The sequence below is a fragment of the Ornithodoros turicata genome, chromosome 2 (assembly GCF_037126465.1).
Source record: "Ornithodoros turicata isolate Travis chromosome 2, ASM3712646v1, whole genome shotgun sequence".
Classification (NCBI taxonomy): Eukaryota; Metazoa; Arthropoda; class Arachnida; order Ixodida; family Argasidae; genus Ornithodoros; species Ornithodoros turicata.
In genome coordinates, this window is record NC_088202.1 from 41,802,579 (window position 1) to 41,827,683 (window position 25,105).

Sequence of the window (25,105 nt, forward strand, 5' to 3'; positions counted from 1 at the left end):
TTCACGAGAACGCAGTGTGAGAAGTGTATACACAGCATGTCTTCCTCTGTAGTTGTCGCAACATCACAGTAGTTTAAGACGCGCTTTTTCCAATACCTTCCCAAACCGATCGAGAAAAAAAGAAAGAAAAGGCGGACACAAAGTTCGTGACTTGGGCAAAGCGCACTCTTATGAACAAAAACAAAAGGAGTGCAAAAGCGCAAAAAGGCGTCGAAGATTTGCCTGCCATAACTCGGGCGCTACCATTTCGAAGGACATTAAGAACAACATCAGTTTCATTAAATATTTAGTTTTATTCGACTGTCAGTGTGGGGCACAGGAGAGTCCACAGTATGTCATTTTAGGCTTATGCCACATCTGTCTGCATAGCGTACTAACGGCATTAAGGCACCGACAGCTCAAGCTCCTTTCACACTTTAGGTACCTGCTAACTACACACACACACACCAAACCAGATGCGAATAAAATGTACATACATTTGCACTTTTTACTGCCCAGCCCTTAACCACTTCCCTCACTACTACTTTATATCACATCATGGTCAGGATCCATAATGCGCTCATGACAGGAAAATATCTCCTGTACCCACCTCACCCAACACCATACCACCTCATCCCATCGTCACTCATGTAGTTGTTGTCGTTCTCCTGTACTCGAATATTCGGGTAGGTGGTGTGCCTCAGCATTGTTCGTTGTGACACTCTCTTCTCATTTCACTACACAAAGTTGGAAGATTTTGCTGATGTTGTATTGCGTATCCAGTCCAGGAAATAAGTGACCTCCGAGTAGACCCCCGGCCTTCGTGCTCGTGCACAACCGTGGCCCCATGAGACGACCCCAACTTGGTAGGCCACGCCGTCGACGTTCTGAATTGCTGGACCTCCAGAGTCACCCTTATGTAACAAATCACGTAATTAGAAATCAATAAATATGAACAGTGCTGACAATGGTTGATGCATTTATCAAGACTGTACATCATTCGATGGTGAAAGACAATGACAATCACTTTTTCTAGTGTGGTTCTCTGCACTTTGACCAAATAAACAATGTATTATGAAGATGCTCATATCTCTTTTCTTTCTTTTCCAATCCAATCCAATCTAAGGAAACTTTTATTACGCTCGGGGACTATGTCACGTGTCACTCTACGTGAAGCCGATAATCTCAGCCAATACTAACGTCATGCGATTAACAAGGAAGAACTAATGTGCTTGCGTAGTAAGTTCTTAATAACAATAAGTTCATAATTATTCGATGATGATGATGACGGCAGAAAAAAATGGAGATGTGAGCCTGCTTACTGCGGGACAAGCTTCTCCAGGTCTAGAAAAGAAAGAAAAAATTATTCGAGACGCCATCGACTGGAGAGAATTTGAATCACGCGGCGAATTCGGGTGGTCACTTCGTGGTATTTATATATACATATATATATATATATATACAGGGTGTCCCAGCTAAATGTATACAGATTTTTTAAAATATATATAACACGTTTTCCAAGGTGAAATCAACTGCAATATAGCATATGCTGAAGGGCACTCCCAAGGAATGCATTAGGAAATATTCACGAGCTGTTTGTCCTGCAAAAAAGGGCTATAAGGATTATTGCTGGTGTCAGTCGACTGTCTCATACTGCGGAATTATTTGAACAGTACAATATTATTCCGATACCGAAATTCTACAACTATAAGCTTACCTTAACTTATTCAAAAAGCGTCCGTAAAAATAACACGTCATTTCTAGAACTATGTCAGTTAACTACGCTGACATCTATGTATTCTTTTCGACATAGGATTTGGTGTGTCCCATTGCATCGAACAAACTACGGCAAGCAGTCATTGACGTATATGTCACCATTTATTTTTAATCAGTTTGCTGGTACGTCGCCGGACCCATTGTTGATGTCAAAAGGAATGCTCTGTCGCTTTATGTTGGGTATTTAACTGTTAATTGAGTCAATTTTGAACTGTTCGTTGATTTGTTTGTATCATAGGCATTATATTTCTTCTTTCCATTTTTCTCACTTGGTTATTGTTACAATATTGTTTTCTTTTTTTCTGTACGCTATGATCGTTACTGTATTGTTGCTGTAAATAGTGAACTTTGGGGGAGGAGCCGGTGTCAAGCCTCATGGGCTTTTTGCTGCTCTCCCAACCGCAAGGAAATAAATTGAAATTGAAAATTAGCAAAGTCCAAATGCAATGTCTTCATTAACTTTCATTAATTAACTTGTTAATTATAAAAGCTACAAAGTTGTCCCAATGAGAACATCTGTTCCTTTCGGTCACCTGATTTCGTAGCTGTTTCCAGAACAAAAATCTGTTCGATAGATCGCCCGCAAAAAATTCGTGAAGGAACGCCATTTTTTCCTTTATTTTGTTCATTGCGCTTCTTAGAAGACGCGTCTTTCCTTCATCCCCAATGTGAGAGGGAGAAAGAGCACACTATCGCCTCTCGCGTCCTGGAAAAAGATTAAAAGGAAACAGAACATGCAACCCAAGATAAGGCCAGTTCCGATAGAGTCACCCGATACATTTGTTTTTGCTTTGTTTCCGCAAGTTAAAGCTCATCTTCGACGCATGAGGCGGCACTGTGCTCCTTCCCCCTTTCACGTTGGGGATGAAGGAAATACGCGTCTGCGAAGATGCGCAATGAACAAAATAAAGAAAAAGTAGCGTTCCTTCACTAATTTTTTGCGGGCGATCTATGGAACGGAATTTTGTTCTGAAAACGGCTACGATATCAGGTGACTGAAAGGAACAGATGTTCTCATTGGGACAAGTTTGTAGCTTTTAGAATTAACAAGTTAATTAAGACATTGCCTTTGGACTTTGCTAATGCCCTCCTAGGGGGTGCCCTTCAGCATATGCTATATTGCAATTGATTTCATCTTGGAAAAAGTGTTATATATATTTAAAAAAATCTCTACACACTTAGCTGGAACACCCTGTATATATATATATATATATATACAGTCATGTCTCGATTATCCGGACACCTCGGGAGTCGTCCCTTTTCGTCTGGATAACGAACTTCCGGATAACCGGACCAAGCAAACTTCCGGGGAAACCCGAAGAATTTGGGACACCTCTTTATAGCTAAAGAAAAGAAAACAAGGAAAAGATCGTTACTTCAAAAATTCACGCAAAGTGAGCTGCTTCAAATTAGTTGGCACGCGTGTGACAGAAATTTGGTCAGAGCCGCGGCACTCGCTGAGTCACCCTGCTGCTCAAAGAAGGGTAATGTCTTAGAATGTTCGTCCCGCGCACATGTCTTTGCCTTTTTGCAAATGTATTTGGCATAGGCCAAAAGACAAGCGAGGCTTTCGGACGGCCTGGACATTGACGTTCACGTGTGGATTTCTTGCGCCCAGTGGATACAGGGCACCTCTTTCGCTTATCGTCTACCATCTCTACCGTGTGCCTGCACACACCAAAAGGGAGTGACCTCTGAAGAAAGGGGAGTCAAACAGCACAGAATGCCCCGGTGATATGTGATCCTTTTCCGGAATAATGCGAACACAGTACATGCCAGGCACTGAGGACGTTCACGCTTTTCCGGATAAACGAATCAGAATGACCTACGTCCTGGAAGACTGTTCCCCGTACTTGCTACGGATAACGAATTCCGGATATCCGAGACAAAATCCAATGGTAGCAGGCTCGTTCCCGGTAATGTAGTCCGGATAACGAGTTTTCCGGATATCTGAACTCTGGATAAGCGAGACATGACTGTCAGATCCCGAGCAGTCAACTTCGCTTTGTCAAAGCGAAGCAATCACGCGTGTTTGCGTGGTGCTTGCCGAGCGTCCGGAATTTGCCAACTAGCACTTTTTTCGGCACACGAGTCACTTTAGAGCAGCTGCTCCAGATACCACGCATAAAACACACATTCTGCCCATACTAGAATATTCAAGCATAGTTTGAGTCCTCTACACGCCGTCGAACATCGAACTGAAAAGCATTCGAAGAAAGCTTTACAATTTATTTTTAATCCCTACAGGAGATTAGATTCTGCCTCTGGATTACATGACAGGGTTGCATCGAATTGGAACCCCCCCCCCCCCTCAAGAAAAAGCAGTTGAAGTTATTGTGCGAAATTGTACCAAACAAACCAAATTAACCAAAAACTTAAGGCGTTACTGCTTGCCTGCAGCCTTTGACTGGGCATAAACAGCGCGGTCGCACTTACGGCAGTTAAAGTGCCACTCCGGACTCGGAAAACAGCGTTTATTTTATTCAGTCCATGTAAAGAAGGCGCCTCAAGGATTCTATATGCAAAATTTCAGTCCTCTTTTCGAAAGCTGTTCATTCCTGTCAATTTTTGAAGATCTACTGAGCCTGAACAAGTTTCGATGACGCGAGGGGCGTGTGATTTAATCAAAAGCCCACAGATTACAATGACATGATGTTCTGGAGAGGGCACCCGTGTCCTAGCAACGACGCCGGCATCCGGGTAGGGTCACGTGGTGGGGAAGTCACGTGACGCTGATCGGAAGAGGGGAAAATGGGAGAAATGTCTTCCCCTCCTTGTGTTTTCTCGAAGATCGGAGCGGTCGGAGAATATGTCACGTGGGGCTCCGCTAACGGAGTGCAAAAAGTGAGCCCCCCGGAAGACGCGAAGGGCAACAACGTTGCCATATGAGAGCCGGGCGCTCCGTCGGAACTTAACATGACGTCACAGTTATCAAAAATAAAAATTAATTTTTCCCTAGCTTTCGCGTCACGTAGAGCCAAAATATTTTGCAGGAATGTAAAGTGAGACAAGAAAATTTCATTAACATAACTTTGGTAGGATTCTGAAAACACGAGATTTACTAGTCCGTAGTGGCACTTTAAACCATTTTATGAAAAAAAAAGTATATAATTTTTTTTCGCAGACGATAAAAGAATACAGTATGCTCCCGCAAGATGTGATTTATACCCCTGTCAGACGTACTAATTTAGTGTCACTTTCAGCGAGTACACTTGCAATAAGTGTCATTCTTTACGAGTCACACGGCATCTTTTAGTGACACTAGATGCAAAGTACACCTACGATGAAGTGAGTTCGCCAAACTCACTTCACTTTGCCTGCAACAATCAAGTACGTAGCCTCCACGGCAGGAATTGCGTAACAAATGCTTATTTTTGGAAAAGGAAAAAAAAAAACCCAACCGGAATTTATATTTGGACAAGTTTGTTAAGACAGCGCTGATTTATATAAGAAAGACGTAAGGATTTTTTGGCGTGATTTACCGGTACTCTCGTTCACAGACTGCCCAGTAGAGTTCGTAGTCCACTTTGCGGCAGCCATATTTGTTGACATTGCACGGTGGTTAAGTGTTTCCGGCGAAATCGCGAAATACCCGCAGTGAAGCTCTGAATAACGTAAGACAAAAAAGACAGGGCGTCATGGTCTGAGATAGAAACCCATGCTATCAGAACATGGGAGGACCAAGCGAAACGCGAAAGTGTATGCTGACATCGCGGGCCAGTTGCACGCGCAAGACATAGTAAAGGCCACCAAAGAGGTGAAGAAGAAGATTGAAAATTTGTCAAATAAATGTACTTGTGTTGGTTCCCAACAATTATATTTATGACATTAAATCGACTTCAACTGCGAAGAAAATCTTTATGAAATGTTTCTAGACGTAAGAACGATTTTACCGAGAAAGTATGGTGCACTCGCCCGATGTTTGGTGGGAGTTCAAGCTCGCCCATCGTCATCACCATGACTGCTTAGTGACACTTACTTATACCGTGTAGCAGGAGCGTAGTGAAAGTGACATTTCTCCACATTTGCATTTGACAGTGCCACATTTCTCCGTTGGAGCGACCCACAAGCTGAGAGAGATGGGTAGAACAGCCGGTCACTAATTTCTTATTCGATATCTATTCCTGATAGCTAGGCTGTTGTGCTTGTTGTAGCATGTGAAATCCGTCTAGTAAATCTCTCCCACACAAGAAGAAATACGGCAGTACCTGTTTCGTAAACTTTTGTTCCAAGGTGTATGATGCCGCCGAAAGTATCCATAAATACGCGTTGCGTAGACAAGCTGTCTCACGCGACCGTGAGGCATGTTAAATATGCCATGCGCTAAGATTTTAGCACATGTTAAGAACCCTCAGGCCTGCAAAGTTAATACGAAGAGTGACCACTGTGGTGTGGCACATGATCATAGTTGTCTCGCGACGAGCCGCGAATTATCGTATGTATCCATCTACATTTTCTCTATATCTCTCTGTTCTCTTACTTTCTCCGCTTTCTAGCAGCTATAGCTATTCCCAACCCTATTCATGCCTATCGGCCAGTAGTATTTCTAAATAAATACTAACGGTCCCATATGCGATAGTCGTAACGCTGCCCGCCGAAGCGAGGCACACACAGCAATCAGTTCCATCATCACCACCACCACCACTACCCCAAATAATAGCTTCACTGCAAAGGAAGAGTTAGTGCATTTGGGTAGAGTAGTATGGAAATCCTTGCGGGGCAGGCTACGGTCTTACCTGACAGGAATCCTTGCCACCGCGACGCTCCCCGGCACAGAACATGCTTGGGTAATGGATGTTTCCACCGACGACGAGAGACCAGAAAGAGAAGTAACGGTAGTAGCAGGTAGAGTCCCCAACCGATGGCACGGATACAGTCTTTAGAATGTCCGATGCCTGGCCACCTGGTATGAGAGCAATGTGCATGTGCTTGGAAACCATGTCTCTCCGTGCTTTTGTTGTCCGGTCTGCCTCGTCTTATAGTATTCCAACCTTTCATAGCACGTACCTTCTCTCGTTGTACCCCAACCAGAGATGACGACATCTCCAGCAACCTTGTAGTCCCGTGGAGGTAGACAGACGGTTCCAATGTACCCCTCAGACTCAGAGATGTTCATGGGCTCCTTCAGTTTGAGCAGTGCGATGTCATTGCGAAAGCTCCAGAAACTGAAGTCTGGATGAGGATACTTTTCTTCCGCCTGAAGAAATTATAGTTTCGTGTGCTTAGGAGTGCACATTATCCGATCCAAATTTCGCTAGTTATTGAAGTCACCATCTTTAGCGTAGAAATTGTTAGCTACCACAGGTAAGCAGACCTGATATAGTTGACAAGAGATGGAGTCAACATAAGAAATACAAGGTGTTCATTTTTGCCCGTTCAAAATTTTGTTTTTATAAAAACACTACGAGAACAGCACAGATGACGTTTTTGCCAGTGGGTTATACGGCCAGGTGGACATCCTCCTGTCGAAGAGAGCACGTACCTACTACTACGTGGCTAATTACCTAACTTTAATTGATCAACTTTCAATTAGAGGTTTTCGGGGAACGTGAGATAGCAGAATTGAAACCAGTCATTATTTTAAGCCACCGTTGTTTTTTTTTTACAATCCTGACTCGAGCACGTGCTTTGATGTATGTACCACGAACTTTTGCTATGCAAATGACCTGAAACCGAAACCACGCGCATCCAGAGCAAACAGGAGTAGCGGCCCTCGCCGTTGCCCGTCGGAGGCTTTTCTGGCCTGAAGATCAACGCCCACTCCAATCAGCCCCATCGTTTGAAAGCACGCGGCCATCCGCCGTGGTATGCGCGATGTTCTCCCCGAAATCGTGATGCGCGTGGTTACAGTTCCGACTCACTTGCATAGCAAAATTCGTCGAAGGGGGTGGGGGTACGTTTATTAAAAAAAAAAAAAGAAGAAGAAGAAGAAAGGTTAGCCCTACAAAGAGCCGGAGGTGAGTTTTGGGGTGTCGGCGATGGATATTTCAACGTACGTGCTGGTTTCAAGATGTTAAACAGTAGGGTGGCTACAAACGATGACTGGCTCCAGTGTCCTTCGTAAAGCTCTAATTAAAAAGTTACTTAATGAATTTTATTATGGCCCGGTTTCACCAATGCTCGTTAATTTTGAACCGTGATCAAGAGGAGCCGTTAAAACTTGAAGTTAGCACTCGTTTCATTTTTTGTGAAGGGCGGATTTATTCGACGCAATAAGCTCTGCAACGCACACGCATACACCCCCAGTACCACACACACACACGTGAGAACACACATGATCACATATATACAGATGAACAACGATAGCATGCACACATGAATGACAATGACAAAATCTATCTACACAGTGAGGAGATCAGTCAGTCAGTTATGGTGGCGCTCTGATTAGGGAAACGTGGCCGCCCTGCAGACAAACTCAAGGGTGGTGCCGCCATCGACGCTGGAAACCTTCTCCCCCAAGCGCGAACAGCTGTCGCTGCAGCACACCCGTTACAGACGTCCGCGTAACACGTACTAGCAGGAAAATGGGGACATGGCGCCTACGTTCCGCGATCGCCTTACAGCGGGTGGACCACAGTGTCTGGGCCCCACAGGCGGTGATGAGTACGCTGATTGGGTGAACTGACCGTCTACGGTCGAGGGGCAGTGGGCACATTACATTCGTGTGACGCCGAACAAGCTGCCAGAAAACCCTCGCAATGCGGCACTGAAACAACACGTGCATGTTGGTCTCCACGCAGTCGCAATACCGGCACAGGTTAGTCGTGGCCATATTCCATGAGTGAAGGCGGTCTCGCGTTGGGTGAATGCCCCACGCGAAGCTCCACAGGATGTCATGGAGAGGCACAGGAAGCCAAGAACAAATAAATCTTGTCCACGCGATGGATGATGCTTGCCGCAAACGGGTAGCTCAGTCGTCATTCGTACGCACTGCGCTCCACAAGACTGACTGTGACGTCTGGGTGGGAGTAACTGAACTCGGCACTACAGGAGGAGCGAGCCGCATCAATCGCTGGCAGTAGGTATGGACAGCTGCATGGAAGCGAAGCGGCGATCACGCTGCTGGATCGGACGGACAGTATTACGGTAGTGAGACATGTTGAAGTAACGGGCCCATCCAGTACTTCAGGAGGACACGAGTCGGCGAGGGTGCGACAGAGAGAACTCGCGGGACAGTATTCAGGGCAATCCCGCGGTTCATAAGGCCGACATCCGGTACGGCCAGTCCGTCCCGCGACAATGGCAGCGACAGGAAAATGCGGGCCACGTGCCTATAACGTTTCTTCCGCCACAGGAAGGACATGATGATGGTGTGGAGCCTGGTCACCACTGCGTGTGGCGCGATTGACACGTGGCTCAAATGCCATATACGCCCACAAAAGACGTGTAGGCCCTTTCAAGATACGAAAGCTCATGGGCATCTGCAGTTTCGCATGTCAAGGTGAAGGCCTGCAAGGCGCTCGTCCAGTTAGCTTTCGTAGGCCCGCCCCTGTCAAATACCACTCCCCAGAAACCACTTTTTAGGCGACGTTAGTTATACAGTGACGTGATGAATGTTTCCGCGACAATAACGCTTGATGAATCAGAGTTAAGGGTTAAATTCAAGTTAAGAGACCGCTTATCTCGGTTCAAATGTTAATCGGAGTTGGTAAAACCGTGTCATAGTAGGGATAAATACGAATACCCTGTATAACGCGATGCATAGACATAAGTGAAGTCAGTGGGGGAGACCGCAGGGAGTTGTCACACTCGCTAGATAAAGAAAGCGAAGCAGAGCAGCTGAGGCATTTCCCCGCTGGTTGTTAGCAGCACCGAGCAACCACTAACTGAAGAAATTTTCAGTATCATGAAAAGTATGGCAAGGTGCACAGAGCACAGGACTTGTTTCAGTCACGAGTATGTACAATTTTCCGTTACCGCAATTTTCCAATTTTGCACGACACACACTAAAGAATGCACGTGTCCGTAATGTTTTATTCAGCTTTCCGAAACCTTTTCGAGGATTTTCAGCGGAATACGTTCCACAGCTAAGTCCGCTGCTGAGGGAAAGTCACTGCGGGGGTCGTATAGGGGTCAGTTGTCCCATATCAGGTGTGGTTAGTTGTCACGTGCTTCAACTGGTACAGCTACCAACAGCCCAAACTATACACGCGAGAAAGTGTTTCAGTGACGTTTTTAGTACATCGTAGTGACCGTGTAATAATTTGGTGACGCTTTTTATATTTACAATGCCGTTCAACAACCAGTAATGGCTAGCTTGCATGAATCTTGTACAACTAAAACAGACGTGTAAACAACAAATGTAATAAGATAACAGGGTCTTCTCTGCTCGTTTAGGTTGTTTTCTGTATGCACTTCCAATTAATATTCCATTAGGAACACCTCCACAATAAAAATTACGAGAAAATGCAGCTGATGCAGCCTGCCCCAGCCCGTGTGACAACCTGCCAACTACTGGTGCGTATTGTCACACGTGACGACCTCCGCGCAAATGTTTTTACATACTGTTTTTGAAGACCAGCTTTAGTTTTGTGTAGCCAAAAGATCGCACAAAAATCCAGCGTTGGTTTTATCAGCCTGACGAACGCACTTTCGTCATAGCAAAATCAGAAGTAAAAATCGTGACAGCTGTCCCCGGTCTCCCCTACTCTCCAGGCCATGCAGGACCGAAACGGCAGGAGCATTCGTAGTATAGGACATGTGACCAGAACGTACAAAACTGAAAAATGCCATAATAAGCACCAGTCACCTGATTCTTCAATATGGTTGCTTCACAAGGCCTTCTGCATAAATACTTGTTCTTTTGATCTTCTGTTGTTGTTTTTTTTTTCTTTTTGTCTTTCTCCAAGCGACTTGTAATTCACGAGCTAAGAACTCAATAAGATTTTCCGCAGCAATAGTTCCGCGTGCGAGCGGCGAGTATACTTAGAGTTGACTCACTATTCTGACTTGCTTCTGTGCATTGTCGAGGCTTAACCGGTGGATTCCCGCAACTACAATGTAATGATCCGCTGGCTTCCTGTAAACGGACAATGAAATGACATATATTTTAGCATAAGCTTCTACCGACTCAAAGTGAAGTTTCCAAGAAATTAATGGTAAAGACGATCAACTTACAGCTTTACGCAGTGGGCGGCAGTCAGCACCCATTCCGGAGAAATGAGTGATCCACCACAAAAGTGTTGCGTGCCCAGCCGGATAGACACCTGCATAAAAGCATAATCACGCAAGTGCCGTGCTACAGCGTCACTGTGATGCAAATCGTATCAAGGATCGCTTATCCTCACTCTGCGACATGTGGAAACGAAGCGACGACAGCGGTTCCAGTTGCCGTACTCCAAATTGCCACAGTTTGTATATATCATGTTATTGCTTATCACCGCACGTATAAAACACTCAGGGAGAGATGGGCTAAAATCATTATTTCCCCTGCTACTTCGAAGCTCAGCTCAGAAGCACTTATGTACTTATGCTGTCGCCACTGGGCTCCTCCGCTTTCTTCACGCTTCGGACATTATCAACGCCTTGGGATCGTATGACCGTGTGTGTGATTTTTTTGTTTACTTCTTCTTCTTTCTTTGCTTCCTTCTTTTTTTTTTTATAAGCGAGCTGACCTCTGTCTGGCTGGCCTTTTTTTTCCTTTTTTTTAAATAAATCTTCGTACCCCGCGCCTCACTTATGTACTGGTCAAAGAGGCTTGACACGCTGCCACGAGAAAAATGTTGCAGTAATAGCATTTCTCAGTTGGCATTCATGTGCTTCTCCTTCTATGTCTAAAGCAAACATGTATCTAAATTTTGCTATTCGCTTTAGCTTCGAAAAGTGTTTCACGTAATAGTTGGATCAAAATTACAGGAATGTAGGCCATGAGGAACATTCATTGATATCACATCCCTTGTTGAAGGTCGCACGGAATTTTGGACCGGGTTCATCAAAGGTTGGCTTTAATTTCTGGTCAGAATGTTGTTTATTACTCAGGTAGATATTACAAGGCAGACATAATTACATTAAGACACTCACAATCGGATAAACCTAGTGAAACCAGTAAACATACACGACCACGCGACCGTTTCTCAATGAAATATAACGGGTAGAGCAGCGGTGCAAAAACTCTACTTCACCTAGCACCATCAATTGGGCCTCTAAGTGCACCACAATACACTTGTGTAACGACCAGATGAGAGAAGAACATCACACGTATGCTGCGACTCTGGGCGACGGCTCTGCACCTGTTGCGCCACAACACGAAGCGGGCGAAAGATACCACTAACAACAAAAACCTGCCGGGGACGCGCCTCTCCATGCGGCGCCTAGAGGCGAAATCCCGACACACTAAAGACCAAACTGTGTTAGCAACGACGCACTCCTCGTTGAGTTTGAGTTTGAGTTTGATTATAGAAAAAAACCCGGAAGATATTGAATTCGTCACTGACGAATTCTGCTACTCCCACAAGGAGAAAGAAAAGGAGAAAGAAAAGAAAAGAAAAGGTGAAAAGCTAAAAATAGAAACACATCACCCCTCCCAATCTTCGAACTGTACGTGCATATGCGTAGCTACATCCCCTACAAGTGAGCTGAAGTGCAAGAAACAAAACTGCAACGGGGAACTCGACGACACATGCCTAGCATGCGGTCCTAAAATACAGATGCCATCTCACTGCTCACTATGAATTTGACAAGCGCTGACCATGCCGCATCTCTCTTCCCGGGTTCCCATACACCCAGCACCTTGACTATATCGAAGGTTCTATTGTCCAAGCGGTCTAGAGCAAACTTCAATGTAGCCCTTTGGGATGCATATCTTGTGCAGTGCATAACGATGTGTTCCGTGTTTTCCACAGATGCACACACTGGACAGTTTGCTGAACTAGCCCTGCCTACTTTATGGAGAAACAGTTGATCGTACGGAACGTTAAGGCGAAACCGATGCAAGAGTGTTTGTATAGGTGGCGGTATGCTGGACGGAACACGGAATTTCAGATCCGGGTCAATCTGATGAAGCAAGGATGACCGCCTGTCGACTTGTAACCATTGCCTTCTGCAAATGTCTTCTGTCAGCAATTTTAACATGTGCTTCACATCTGACGTGGAATATATCACCGTGTGTTCCGTTGACGATTGGTGCGCTATGTCCGCCATCTCATCTGCAGCTTCATTACCGCGTATGCCAACATGTCCAGGAATCCACTGAAGCAGTATGTCGTGGCCAGTGTCTACTGCTTTCTTGTATGCGATGAGAATGTCCCGTACTGTTGGCGCCATACAGCCACTTCCCAAGAATGATGTTATGGCTTGGAGGCCGGCCTTTGAGTCGCAATATATGACCCATTGCGCAGGCTCCTGGCGTGCGGCCACATACTGCATTGCAAGCTGCATGGCTACCAATTCCGCAGCTGTCGACGATGTTCTGTGGGAAAGCCTTGCCATTCCTTCTCTACTATGCACTCCTCGTGAAGACAAACTATAGATAGGTTACCTGATATAAACGGTCATCAGAGCAAGTATACGCTTGAAAGATTATGCAAACGATTTGCCATTTCCCGTCCCCGGTTGCTTATGTTGGGGGTTGGGGATTCTAACTAATACGGTTTCCGGCCTCTACACTTGCCAAGGGCGAACAGCCCAGTGCGTGGTCTCAAATGCTCGACTGTCTCCAGCGAAGTACCCCGACACAGAAGCTACGAGCGCTATATGAACATCAGCGCCGCACTGCATGTTGACGATATAAAGACTCGTCCAATAAGTGAACACTCCAAAATAGAGAAATATAATACAAAAATCGAAATAATGTCGATGAAACTGTTGTCCCAACGGAATAAGAACTGTACAGCAAAGAATATCCCCAGTTCACATTATAAGTACGCTATCGTGTTCAGATAACTTTGATGACCTTGATAACGTTGATGACGCGTAGATATTTAGCCTGCATTTGCGAATACCAACAAGTTCAGCTCATTTCTATTGACAGAAGTTCCTGGATGTGGAAATACCTTCTAATAATACTGTGAGTGATTTCTCAACAAGGGTAAAGAAGAGCTAGACAGGAAACTATAGAGGGAACGCCATGTATAAAGACAGCACTAAATACAAGACTTTCTAAGTGCGCTAGCTCTTGAACCACAGCAGCAAATCGTTGTGCAGTTGTTAAACGGAACAGAATTTACTGTTGCTCTCGCAAATAGCTCGATGCGTTTCAGCAGAAAAATGTAAGGGATAAATAGCTTTTTTTTAAAGAATGCAACCACTTATTGAATGAACTTCGCGCTTTGGTTATTTGCTGCTTGTCCGAATTTGCTTTGGGGAGACACCCCATGTCATCATCATTATGCAGTTGTTGTTGTCAGAATTGTATCTTTCCGTGGATGACTTGTGTTTTATGATGTTAGGAGTATGGGGAATGAACTGTGTTTCCAAGAATGGTCCCCAAGGAAAAGTGTACACTTAATTGTCGTCGCCACCAAGCTGGCGTCAGTGGTGTGGAGGAATTCATGTTTCTTTTTCTTCTTTTTTTATCTTGCGGTTTCACTCCTCTTGTGCACAGCTTTGTTTCTCACAATATACACAATTTTGCGAGCATCACAGCTTGCTCGAATTACACGCGCAATTCCGTTTTAATTAGTCTGTTTCTCTCTTTTATTTTTATTTTTTCTCTCAATTTCGAACTTCCGCACGGAGAACAACAACAACTACACGAATGACGATGAGATGAGGTGTTTCACGGGCACGGAAAATGCGTTGCACTATCACCGAAAAAAACGTCTACAAAAAGAAAAAAAGAAACCTGTACAAATTGCTTTACTACAAGCACTGCTTACCTGCCAGGGGAACTCCTTGTAGAGAGCATCACGTCCACCAACAATTCGACTCTCTCCAGCCAATAGAGGGACAGATTTTCCGCATGTCTGGCCTGCAACTGTATCGCAAGCTCATCAGTTTACCGCACGCGACAAACGACGACTGCCCTACATAGGCTACGGCTCAATGTACCGTACAGCGCACGTCTTCTCTTCAAACTGGGAAAGCGAGACTCTCCGAACTGTAGTGGGTGTGGCGTTAAAGAGGGCGTAGAACACATCCTTTGCAGGTGTCGGAAATACGTTGATGCTAGAAGTGTATTAGAGGCAAGCCTCTCTCGTGTTGAGTCCCGAGTTTTCGACATCGCGAAAATGTTAGGTCCTCAGTGGTCCTACAAGGCGCTGAGGTCACATGAAGATTTTCTACATACAACCCGGCTTATGAACATTCTATGACTTGCTGAATGTGTGCCGTGTGTGCCGCCAGCGATTCCGACATTTTATACGCACTTGGTCGAAACTTTTGAACTACATGTTGAACTCATTATCATCATCTCTGTTCATCGTCATCATCTCTGCTAATCTCTGTTCATCATCTATCATCTGTTTGTACTTTCTGTGTGTAAGCGTACTGTGGTTGCCAGTTCGACTTCGTCGAAATTCGCATCCCCATTTTTTCTTTATAACCTCGCCATAACCAGTTCACCGCATTATCATGTGTTGTAGACCAGCATCGCCCATTCATGTGTAGAATGTTATATTCGTTACTTTTGAAACGACCGGCAGCGATGGATCGGCTCGTGACAGAATACACGTGACAGAACATACATGTTTACGAATACAATTTGAAATCCAATGTATTCCCCATGCAATGCTACTTGGCCCTTGAGGTATTTAACTAAATAAATGCACCATCTTATTGTGAACACACTTAGCATCCCGCTGGGCATGTATCACGCTACCATTCTGCCCCCCCCCCCCCCCACCACCACCACCACCAACACAAATCTCTTGGTAAATCGCAACTGCCATTGGAGCGCTAGGGGAAATACACGCGACACGACAAGAACGATACAGGACACACAGGGCATCTCGTTCTTGTCGTGTGTATTTTCCCTAGCGCTACAATGGCAGCAGACATTTACTATCAAGTCCAACAAACAACAATTTTATCAACATTAAGCCCAAAGCGTTGCGTTGATTGGTATATCCGCATGATGTTTTGAGTTCCTCACATGCGGTGGCGCCGGGAAGTTATTGCACAACCGCGGTGGGTACAACAACGACGTACTATCATTTCGATGCGAAAAGACTTTCACGGCGGACAAGTACAAAAAATGTGTCTACACCTCTCTAAGGGTGTAAACGTACATGTTAACAGACTTGTACACGTTACTCGAAAAAGGTAATTGCTTAGCGTTACTATTACTCTGGTGGCAAAAGTATTTTTTACCGTTACAAATTACTCGGCTAAAATTCTAATAAAGTAAGGGCTAAAAAAGTAACCCGTTACTTTGATCGATTCTTTTTATAATAATAAGTCATATGTGTTATTAAAGTCCGTTAAATTACACATACCTTGATCCGCTTAATGAGATTGGTGTTCGTCGCCTTTGTACAGGCATGAGCATTTTTTATGTAAACACATCATGCATTTAAACAACACAATGTTTTCGTCTTTTCTCTCCATCACCATGTACGTTTTGGAAAAGGTGAAGCCACGGAGATAAATCAGGAGAGCTACTCGACATGGCAGTGTCAAAGAGGAAGGACAATTGCAGCTACGAGCTCAGTGTTCCGAACTACCTCTCTGTGGATCTCCTTCCAAAGATCCAATGCGTTGACCCTTGAGCTGTTTACAATAGAAGCGCTCCTCCGTTTTTATATGCCGTCAGCGCTTCCTCGACCCATCACGTCGCTCATCTACAGGCTTCGCCTCAACGTGCCATTCAGTGGACGACTTTTGTTTAAGCTCGGCATGGTCCCGTCCCCCAACTGCAGTCTGTGTGATGTAGTTGAGGACGTGGATCATATACTCCAAGTCTGCCCGAGGTACAGTGCACACCGATGTACCCTTGTGTCGTCCCTGTCTCGCCTGGATAATCGGCCATACTCCACCGAAAAGGTTCTTGGGTGCTGGCCAGCAAATCAGCTCATACCTGCCATGCGCGCCCTTGTGCAATTCCTCGTCTCGACGGACCTGTTTGACACATTGTGACACTCTTTGGTTTTAGTGCCTTGAGACTTCGCTTTTGGTGACAAGCTCGGTGATGATGTTCTCATTTATTCTTTCAAAGCGTTTCATAGCGTCGAGGTTAGTGTAGTTTCCCTTTCTTTTATTAATAACGCGTCCTGGAGTAGCCAGTCCCGAGTGGCTCGAGACTACCGTCTCCATTTTTTTCTTTTAAAATCAAATCAAATCATAGAAGCGCTCGGCCGTGCTACATCATTCTAAGTTGGAAATTCCAGGTAACTCACTATGTCTGAAGCTTGACCTGCGGTAGATGCAGCAGTTTGCGGTAGGGAGAGATAAAGGTGTCCCCTGGCACTCAAAATTCATGTGCGGAAAACTATTACAATGACGTGCACTCGTGGTAGTGGAAAGCAACAAAGATATGAGAGGCTGTGATGGAGCCTGTGGGTTGGTTTCGTGTATGAGTAAAGAAAAATAATCGATTACTTGTAACTGATTACTCAAAATTGTAATCAGATTACTTGAAAAATTACTTGCTCAGAAAACTAATCGATTACTTTAAATTACTCGAAAAAGTAATTGATTACTAGTAACACAATTACTTGTAACGTGTTACATACAAGTCAGATGTTACATGATTGAATGTCATGCCATAGTCACGAATTTCAAGCACTGGACATCCTAGTGAGATATGTTTCGAAGCAGCAGAAATTCGAGCGTATGTGCACACCGAGGACCCAAAGTCGTACGACTGATACGAGTACGTCGAAGTAAGCAATTTTTAGCCCACTGTTGCTGTGCTGAAAATACGGCGCATGCTTAAGTATTCCTATAATAAGCTCGTGTGCATTTGTAAAACACACTGACCCGACTCGTGTCGTTCTCCATGGACTGCAAAATGAGTGCACAGAGAATGAAGATGCTTCCTAAAAGTGAAACCTCAACGGCATCCTGGTTGAACCCGTCGTTTGCGCGTAAATATTCTATAACCGTTTTGATAGAGTTCACGCCATCAGGGGGTCACAATGGTCAGAAGAGTAACAAACATCCGGTGTATCATGTAAAATATTACATCTTTTTCCCTAAGGGTTTCTAAGCAGTTTTTAACAGCTTTCTCTTATATGAAGGGAAAACATCAACGGACTTTTTGCTACCAGTCAACAACCCATGAACACAATTCACATAATGAAAGTATCCGATGAATCATGCACCTAGGACCTGGCGTACCTCGCCAACGGAGAAACCCCCCCCCCCCACACACACACACATGATTGTAATTCCTTTTCCTTCCCCGTTCACAATTTTCATTACCGTAAGTTCTGCCTCGACGGTAGTTGACTGTTACCGCAACAATCGCATTTCCTCTACTAGCGCGTTACTCACGTAATACCACAGAGGAAAACGAATCGGGTCGGACACGACGGCGGAAGCGGTCAACAAAGAACCGGTGTCACATACCTTTCGCACACTTCATTTCACCTCATGCACGGTGTCGATACGCTACTCATAGTTTGCAACCCTGGACAGTGCTTCGCGACATACCCAAAGTTGTACAGGTACGGCAAAGTATGATGGCCCACACTCACCGGCAGCCGCGACGAAGACAATGTGCGCAACGATGCAGCAGAAAGTGGACGGAACACTGTGGCTCATGCTTACTGCGGTGATCATATTCCTGTCGATCAAAACGACTAGGATGCGAAAGTGAGAGTGTTTCGTTTTAATACACCTAGAAAGAGGCCAGATGAATAATACATTTCCGACCCCACAGCCAGCTTTTGCATCGAGAACGCTTCGATTTGGTAGCTTCCGTTGGGTTGTGTCGCCGCCAAGGTTACACGGTGCCACAGGTCGCGTTATCTTTCACGCAAACACCAACTGTCTGCACTCACGACTGTTGCATAACACAGGACGGAAAATGAGTACCATTGAGCTTCCATGCGAGAATTCTGCATTGTATTGTATTGGAACAAAAAAGAAAAACACTGGGATGTAAGCTCCATGAACATGGATGTCGACTCTTCGTATCGCGTGTGGCTCCTGCTGCATGTTAATGAAAGGTAATGAAGTAAGGAAGCAAAAACACCGATGAAAAATCACTTATCGATGAGAGAACCCAAGAGTGGAACGGAATGAAATGATTCAAAATACGTCGCCCGCATGATATCCCGAAGACATCCTGACACATTCTAAAAGCGATAAAACCCCAGTGCAAGGGACACGGACAGACGAAACACAGACGAAGCACTGACACACAGTGCTTCGTCTGTGTTTCGTATGTCCGTGTCCCCTGCACTGGGGTTTTATTGCCTTTAGAATGTACCACCAAAGAGCCCAGTTTTTATCGCTTGTTATCCTGATACATCCTGAAAGCACGCTGAGCACGCCGCCTACGGGATGAGAGTTAAACGCTCAAAGACATTCAAAATGTTAAAGTAATGCTGAATGTAATGTAATCCAGTGCCGTGAGCGAGCACCGGACGTAACTCGGAGCGACAGAGTGCCGCGCGCACGACATAAGAATGTGTTGTGTGTCCGCGACGGCGCCAAGCTCTGAACAGATAGGAAACACCAATTTTCTTATGTCGTGGACGGAGCAGCCGGCCACTACGGATAATGTTAAGTCAGTAGACCTCTACTTGTTTGTAAACAAATGACGTCATAATGTTCGACAGAGCCACGAGTTTGGTAGAGTTGAACTACGTTCTATGCCAGTGGCGAACAAGGTCGCGCCCGAAAGCCACGGTCTTGAGGGAATTACGATGGTCTCTGAAAAGTAGGACCGAAGGTCCTACTTTTCTTTCAATAGGAGGCAGCGAACAATTGCCCATTCGTGGAAGCTAGAGTCACTAAATAGGGAGCAGAGTAGCGACACTGCGCCACGCCAGCGAGCGAGACCGCCATCTTGGGTCCGGCGCGGCTGCGTCGCCTAGCAATGGGAAGGCAACCGCCCCCTTCTCCGCCTGTGAACAGTGCGCAGGCGAGCCAGCTCGCAACAGAGGAAACCGGTTTGGGTGGAGGGGACTCAACATGACGACGCGTTCTTAGAAGGAGAAACCACGTGACACGATCGGGCCCAATCGCGGACACCAAACGGCGGCTTCCGCGTGGAAAAGGAATGCGATACTCTGTACCTCTATTTAGTGACTCTAGTGGAACCCAGCTCTCCCCTTCCGATCTGTTTTGGTTTCGGTATGTCTACCAACGTCGTGGTGACGTTTCTCGGGTAGAGGTTTATTCAGGGTCAATTGTCGAAAAAGCAACGAGAACCGCGCTCGTCCCAGCAAAGTACAGCTCCTTGCTGATTCGCTGCTGAAAAGAGAGAAGAATACTCATCGTCTGAACGAATAAAGTATATGCAAAACATGCTGAATTGCGTTATGATCACGACATTCGTTTGTTGTGTTTGTGGTGATTATTTCGGGCACAGAAGTAACGAGCGGCTCCCATTTACTGCCAGATATTGAATTGTTTTCCGAAATTATGCATTGAAGTTTGTAACGCCAACTGTAGGATGGGACAAGCGCAATGCTTGCCCACACCACATCTTAAAAATAGTACTGCCCTCGCCCAAAAAACGAAGAGCAGGCTATACCACTGCTTTTTCTCCCACCCCAGCGAACATTAGAACGCCGATTTGGAAGGAGACAGCCGTGTCGTTCTAGTAGGAACTCATCGGCGCAGCGCGGAAGCAAACTTTCGAAGAAACCAAGACCAGACTTTTTGTGTTGCGATCCGTACACGAAACACCTCTCGTCCAGATACTGCAATAATTCATTGAATGCGTCTCGATGTGGCTCTTACAGCTTAGTGGTGTTACCACTTGAGACAAGTTGACTCTCCAATACGCTGTCACTGCGGTGCTCTAGGAGTATAGAGCACATTCTTCTTCATTGCTCACACTACCAACATTCCCGAACCGCTCTCTCGCTTCTCGCCCACCCCCTCTCTCTCAAAATTGCGTAGACCCTGGCGAAATCAAGCCCAACAAAGCTCTTTTTACATTTTTGAACACCATAGGACTTCGAACGTTATTGTGAAGAGGCTCACTATTTCATTCCCTACATCACCATCAGCAATGGGGTAGAGCATCGCCCCTGGCGATGAAACTCTCCATGCATCATCATAAAAATTAAAATGTTGTTTGCAAACCGTATAGGATGGGACAAGGCGCAATGCTTGTGCACATCATAGTTCAAAAATCATGTTTCAAAATGCAGGCAAAACATGTTTTATTTTATTTACTTAGGTCTAAATTCATCGCGAATTGCTCAGCACAATACATCCAATAGAGAAAGCACAGCAGAGATGTCTGGTGCACGGAGAAAGAGAAAGCTTCAAGGAGTGCACACTCGCCCCTTACGCGCTCCCATTTGCTTGCAGATAGTGTTTGTTTCCGCTCTTCTCACCAGAGGCGCTCGCAAAGAGAAGCCGACAGCATTTTTCGACTTCGTTGGTTCTGCGGTACTCATAACCTTACAAGTGTAGGCACAATCCCCGCTTTTATTCTTCTTGGCCGGCAACATAGACAATAAAACTAATGAAACTTAGGGCACACTGTCAGACAATTTGAAACGACCTACATACAGGTTTTCCCTGTTAGCACCATGTTGGGTTTACTAACTGTAATACTGGAAATTCCACGTACAACGAGACGGCGCCATCCGACACGCCTTGACTGGAATTGTGGTAAGTCTCGCGATCCGACCGCGTGCCACCGCGTGCTACGTGGAGCAAAAGGGTCAGGTCCTTCTTGATGAACAGAAGAGCAAACCAAGGCTCAGTAATGACGCTGTGCCGTATCCGTGTCAAATTATCTACGGATGCTCGTCGAGCTTAAGCGTCCCGTTCCCGAAAGAAAGAAAGCACCACAAAGGCGACTTTCTCCGCGCACCAAGAGGAGACTCGTCAACATCGGCGGTTCGCATGAAGTTGTCCCTGTTGACGATCTTCATACCAGGAGCCCAGCAAGCGCTGGAGTTCAGAATGAACAATGTACACGAGCTTGTGGGTCATCGTTAGCTCCTGCACCTTGGCCTCCACGCAGTCTTCAGACGTCTGGGTGCCAGGCGGTTCACGGAACCATCACGAAGTGAAAGCACTCCGTGTTCACCGAGTGGTGCATGTAAAGATGGAGGTAGGAATTGACAGAACCTCACCTGTCACAATGAGTCACCCACCCCTCTCATCCTTTCATGCTTCGTGGTCCGGTACAATGATGAAGCAGCCATTACAGGGGATATAGAGTTGCTAATTCAACTTGTTCATCACGTGAAACAACGTGAAAGAGCAACAACAACAATAACAAATAAGTGATCATGATGCAGTGGGATGTTTCGCCGCTGCGGCGGCACCCTAGTCCATTGCTTGATGGGGAGAAGATGGTGAATGATGATGAATGTTCACATTTCACGCAGGAGCCCCTCCAGCAAACCATCAATATCCCTCAGACCTCCCAAATTGGTCTCATACGTCACAGATGTCACGTGTACACTCTTAACTCGGTACCCTTTATTGTAACTTTGAGCAATGTGTAACCTTTACATAGATGCAAATTTTCAAATATCGTAGTGGTTACACGTCCGATACCTCTATTTAAAGGTTAAACACAACTTCTAACGCGACACTGGAGGAGCAGTAGAGGTTACTTCAGTGTTCAACGGAAATCCAATCGTCGTAACTTATAAATGTACCCTTTATGGGAACGTTGTAACTTCTAAACGAATTCCGCGTTTGAATTTCCTTCGCTTGTTTTTCTTGATTCTTTGCAAGGTAACCTGTATAAAACGTACTGCTCAAAAGTCACTATGTTCTCGTTCAAGCAGCACATTCAATCATTCAGTACGAGAGTGTCGGACCAGTGTGCGTTACGTTATTGTGTCTCTTCGTCTGTACGAACTGCAGATCGTGTTCTGAATTGTGAAGAATGCACACGGGTCAAGTGGCGGAACCTTATCAGGGTATTTCTATGGTATGTTCACTACAAAGATTACGTGGTTACGTTTTTGCTGGACAGTCTAGGAACACTAATCACTGCACAGTCTGTCTCTCTAACACGGTTCAACGGTTCAACACAGTGTGTACGTGTGTGTCTTACGTCCGTTATTTGCTTAGTCCTTTGTCATCCTTGTGTTTTACTTCTTCGTGTGCTTCTGATTAACCATAGCCGCGTCGCTGATGCGTCATTCTGACATATCGCAAAGGAATAGAAAAATTTTCGGCGTACTGGAGAGGAAGTTGCAACAACGTGGGACTGCAAAAAGTATACCTACTTGAAACTGAATGTCGTTCACCACAGCTGAAGTGTTGGTATTGTGACGTCCTCGTGCTCTTGCCTCAGCTGTAGTTCCAGGATTGCCAATTAAATAATACATATGCTCCAGTTGCAGTTCTTTCTTTCTTTCATTTGTTGTGCATGTGAATATGTACATGCAGTGATCACTCACTTTTCGAAAACTGGATGCCCTTAGATGAATTACGTATATTATAGCTATATGTTCCGAACGACAGTATGCGTTCTGCACTGATGAGAGCTCATTTTGACCACCATTGTAGCGTCTGTGAAGAGGCGAGCGTCTTAGAGACAGCCATGTCTGGCGAAACTGTAACTTTTACGTCGGTGTGGCGGTTAGGAGACAATAACCTCTATTTATAGGTGATCTGTGTAACGTTTATAGAGGGTATTGCCCAAAGGTTACAAGGTAACTTCTGAAATAGGGGGTAAAAATTTTGAAATTTTTAGCCTTTGCTAGAAGGTACCAGGTTTAGAGTGTATCCTCACTACGTCTGCTGTATATCCACCATGAGACGTCACAAATATCCCCCAGTGAATATTCTGTTGAGAGGTTTTTCCTGGGCTTTCCGAAGACTTTCCAGACGAATGTCGGCACAGTTCCCCCTGAAGTCGGCCCAGGACGCATACTAACCCCCCTGTCCCCCACTGCTTCCTGCTGTCCTCTCTCCATCTGTCCACATCTGTACGCCGCTCATAGCCACAGTTGCTTCGCGGCGCTAACACGGAATAAAAAAAAAGAATATTCTGTTGATATACTACGAATATCACAACAATGACGTTTCTTTATATTGCAATAAAGATTCCTTGGTGCAATAGCAGCCATTTCCAGCATTGTCAGAATGCATGACAATTCCATTTTTTTGAATCAAGATGTTATAAACTATCTTTAAATAAATAACTTCTCACTTCAGACATGTCCAACAGAGCAAATAAAAAAGCCCTCCAAGAATAAGCTGCTAGTCAACACCGACTGTTTGTGAACGTAGAATCTGCGTTGTCCAATGTTCTATGTAAACAGATAGCGCTGAATGCACACTGTTTCAACTGTACCTGGTCAATGGTGGATTGTGAGCATAACGAACGACGTTGACTTACCACGAGCCACTCAACTGAGGATTTGCACAGCAAATATTTGCATGGATTCCACATTGTACCTTCAACATATTGTTAACCTTTATCACGAGTGGAAAAGTGGTTGCGTCTTTAGTCAACATACTGCACACCCAATTTGTTCTCAATGTATTTTATTTTTACATTCTAATGCGCCGTTCGCATGTAGAGTAAGGCCTGTTTGATGTGGTATTTATCTCACGTATTCCTCCATTAATAATATTTATTTTACACCCTCATAACCATACCCTTTTTAATCATGTACGTAACGAATCAACATGTATCGCAGCACAGCCAGTGTCATTACAGTACACAGAGAAAAAACAAAACAAAAAAAAAACATATTTTGCCTTTTCCACGGGAATTCGCCATCGACATCGCCATTCTTCAACCGCCGTTTCATCGAACAGGTGGGGCGTGTCGTCGTAGCGGATCGCAAGACCAGCAAATTATAAATAATACATCAATAATACTAATAATAATATAAATAAAAGCTAAATAAAAATAAAAATGCAGCAAAATACAATAAAAATAATACGTCCTGTATATGTCCTCTATATGTCCAAATATCTCTGACATTCCTGGAACCTTCCCTGGATCAGCAAATGCGGAAGAAATGCGGGTCCTCTGTCTGTCCCAGAGTTGGCAACGGGCTATTCAGCCTAGTCCCTTATATAGATATCCTAAATCCCAAGTGGTATCTCGTGTAGATGTTTCTGAGACATATCTGGTTCACTGGGCTGTTGCTCTTAAAAAGGTTATGAGGGCTTGAAGAGCCCGTAGCTGATGCGCTGGGTTGGCTGTAGGCCCAAGCAGTTGAGGAAGGCAAGTGAGGGTGTCCGAGTGGCTTCAATCGCTGAAGGACGCGTCCTCAGTGGAATACTGCTGACAGTCAATGAGAACGGTGTTGGACGGTCACATATGCTTCATTGATAGCAAAAAAAAAAAAAAAAAAGA

General features: G+C 45.1%; 1 protein-coding gene across 1 annotated transcript in view; it reads right to left on the bottom strand.

Annotated features, from left to right (window-relative positions):
• Positions 1-564: 564 nt before the first annotated feature.
• LOC135384562 (trypsin-1-like) overlaps positions 565-25,105 on the bottom strand; it is a 42,873-nt gene continuing 18,332 nt past the window's right edge. Inside the window, exons 4-8 of the mRNA XM_064613759.1 lie at positions 10,873-10,961; positions 10,696-10,774; positions 6,763-6,952; positions 6,492-6,658; positions 565-893 (exon numbers count right to left, since the gene is read on the bottom strand). Coding sequence (XP_064469829.1) covers positions 717-893; positions 6,492-6,658; positions 6,763-6,952; positions 10,696-10,774; positions 10,873-10,961 — 702 coding nt within the window. The 3' untranslated portion in view covers positions 565-716. The remainder of the gene's footprint in view (positions 894-6,491; positions 6,659-6,762; positions 6,953-10,695; positions 10,775-10,872; positions 10,962-25,105) is intronic.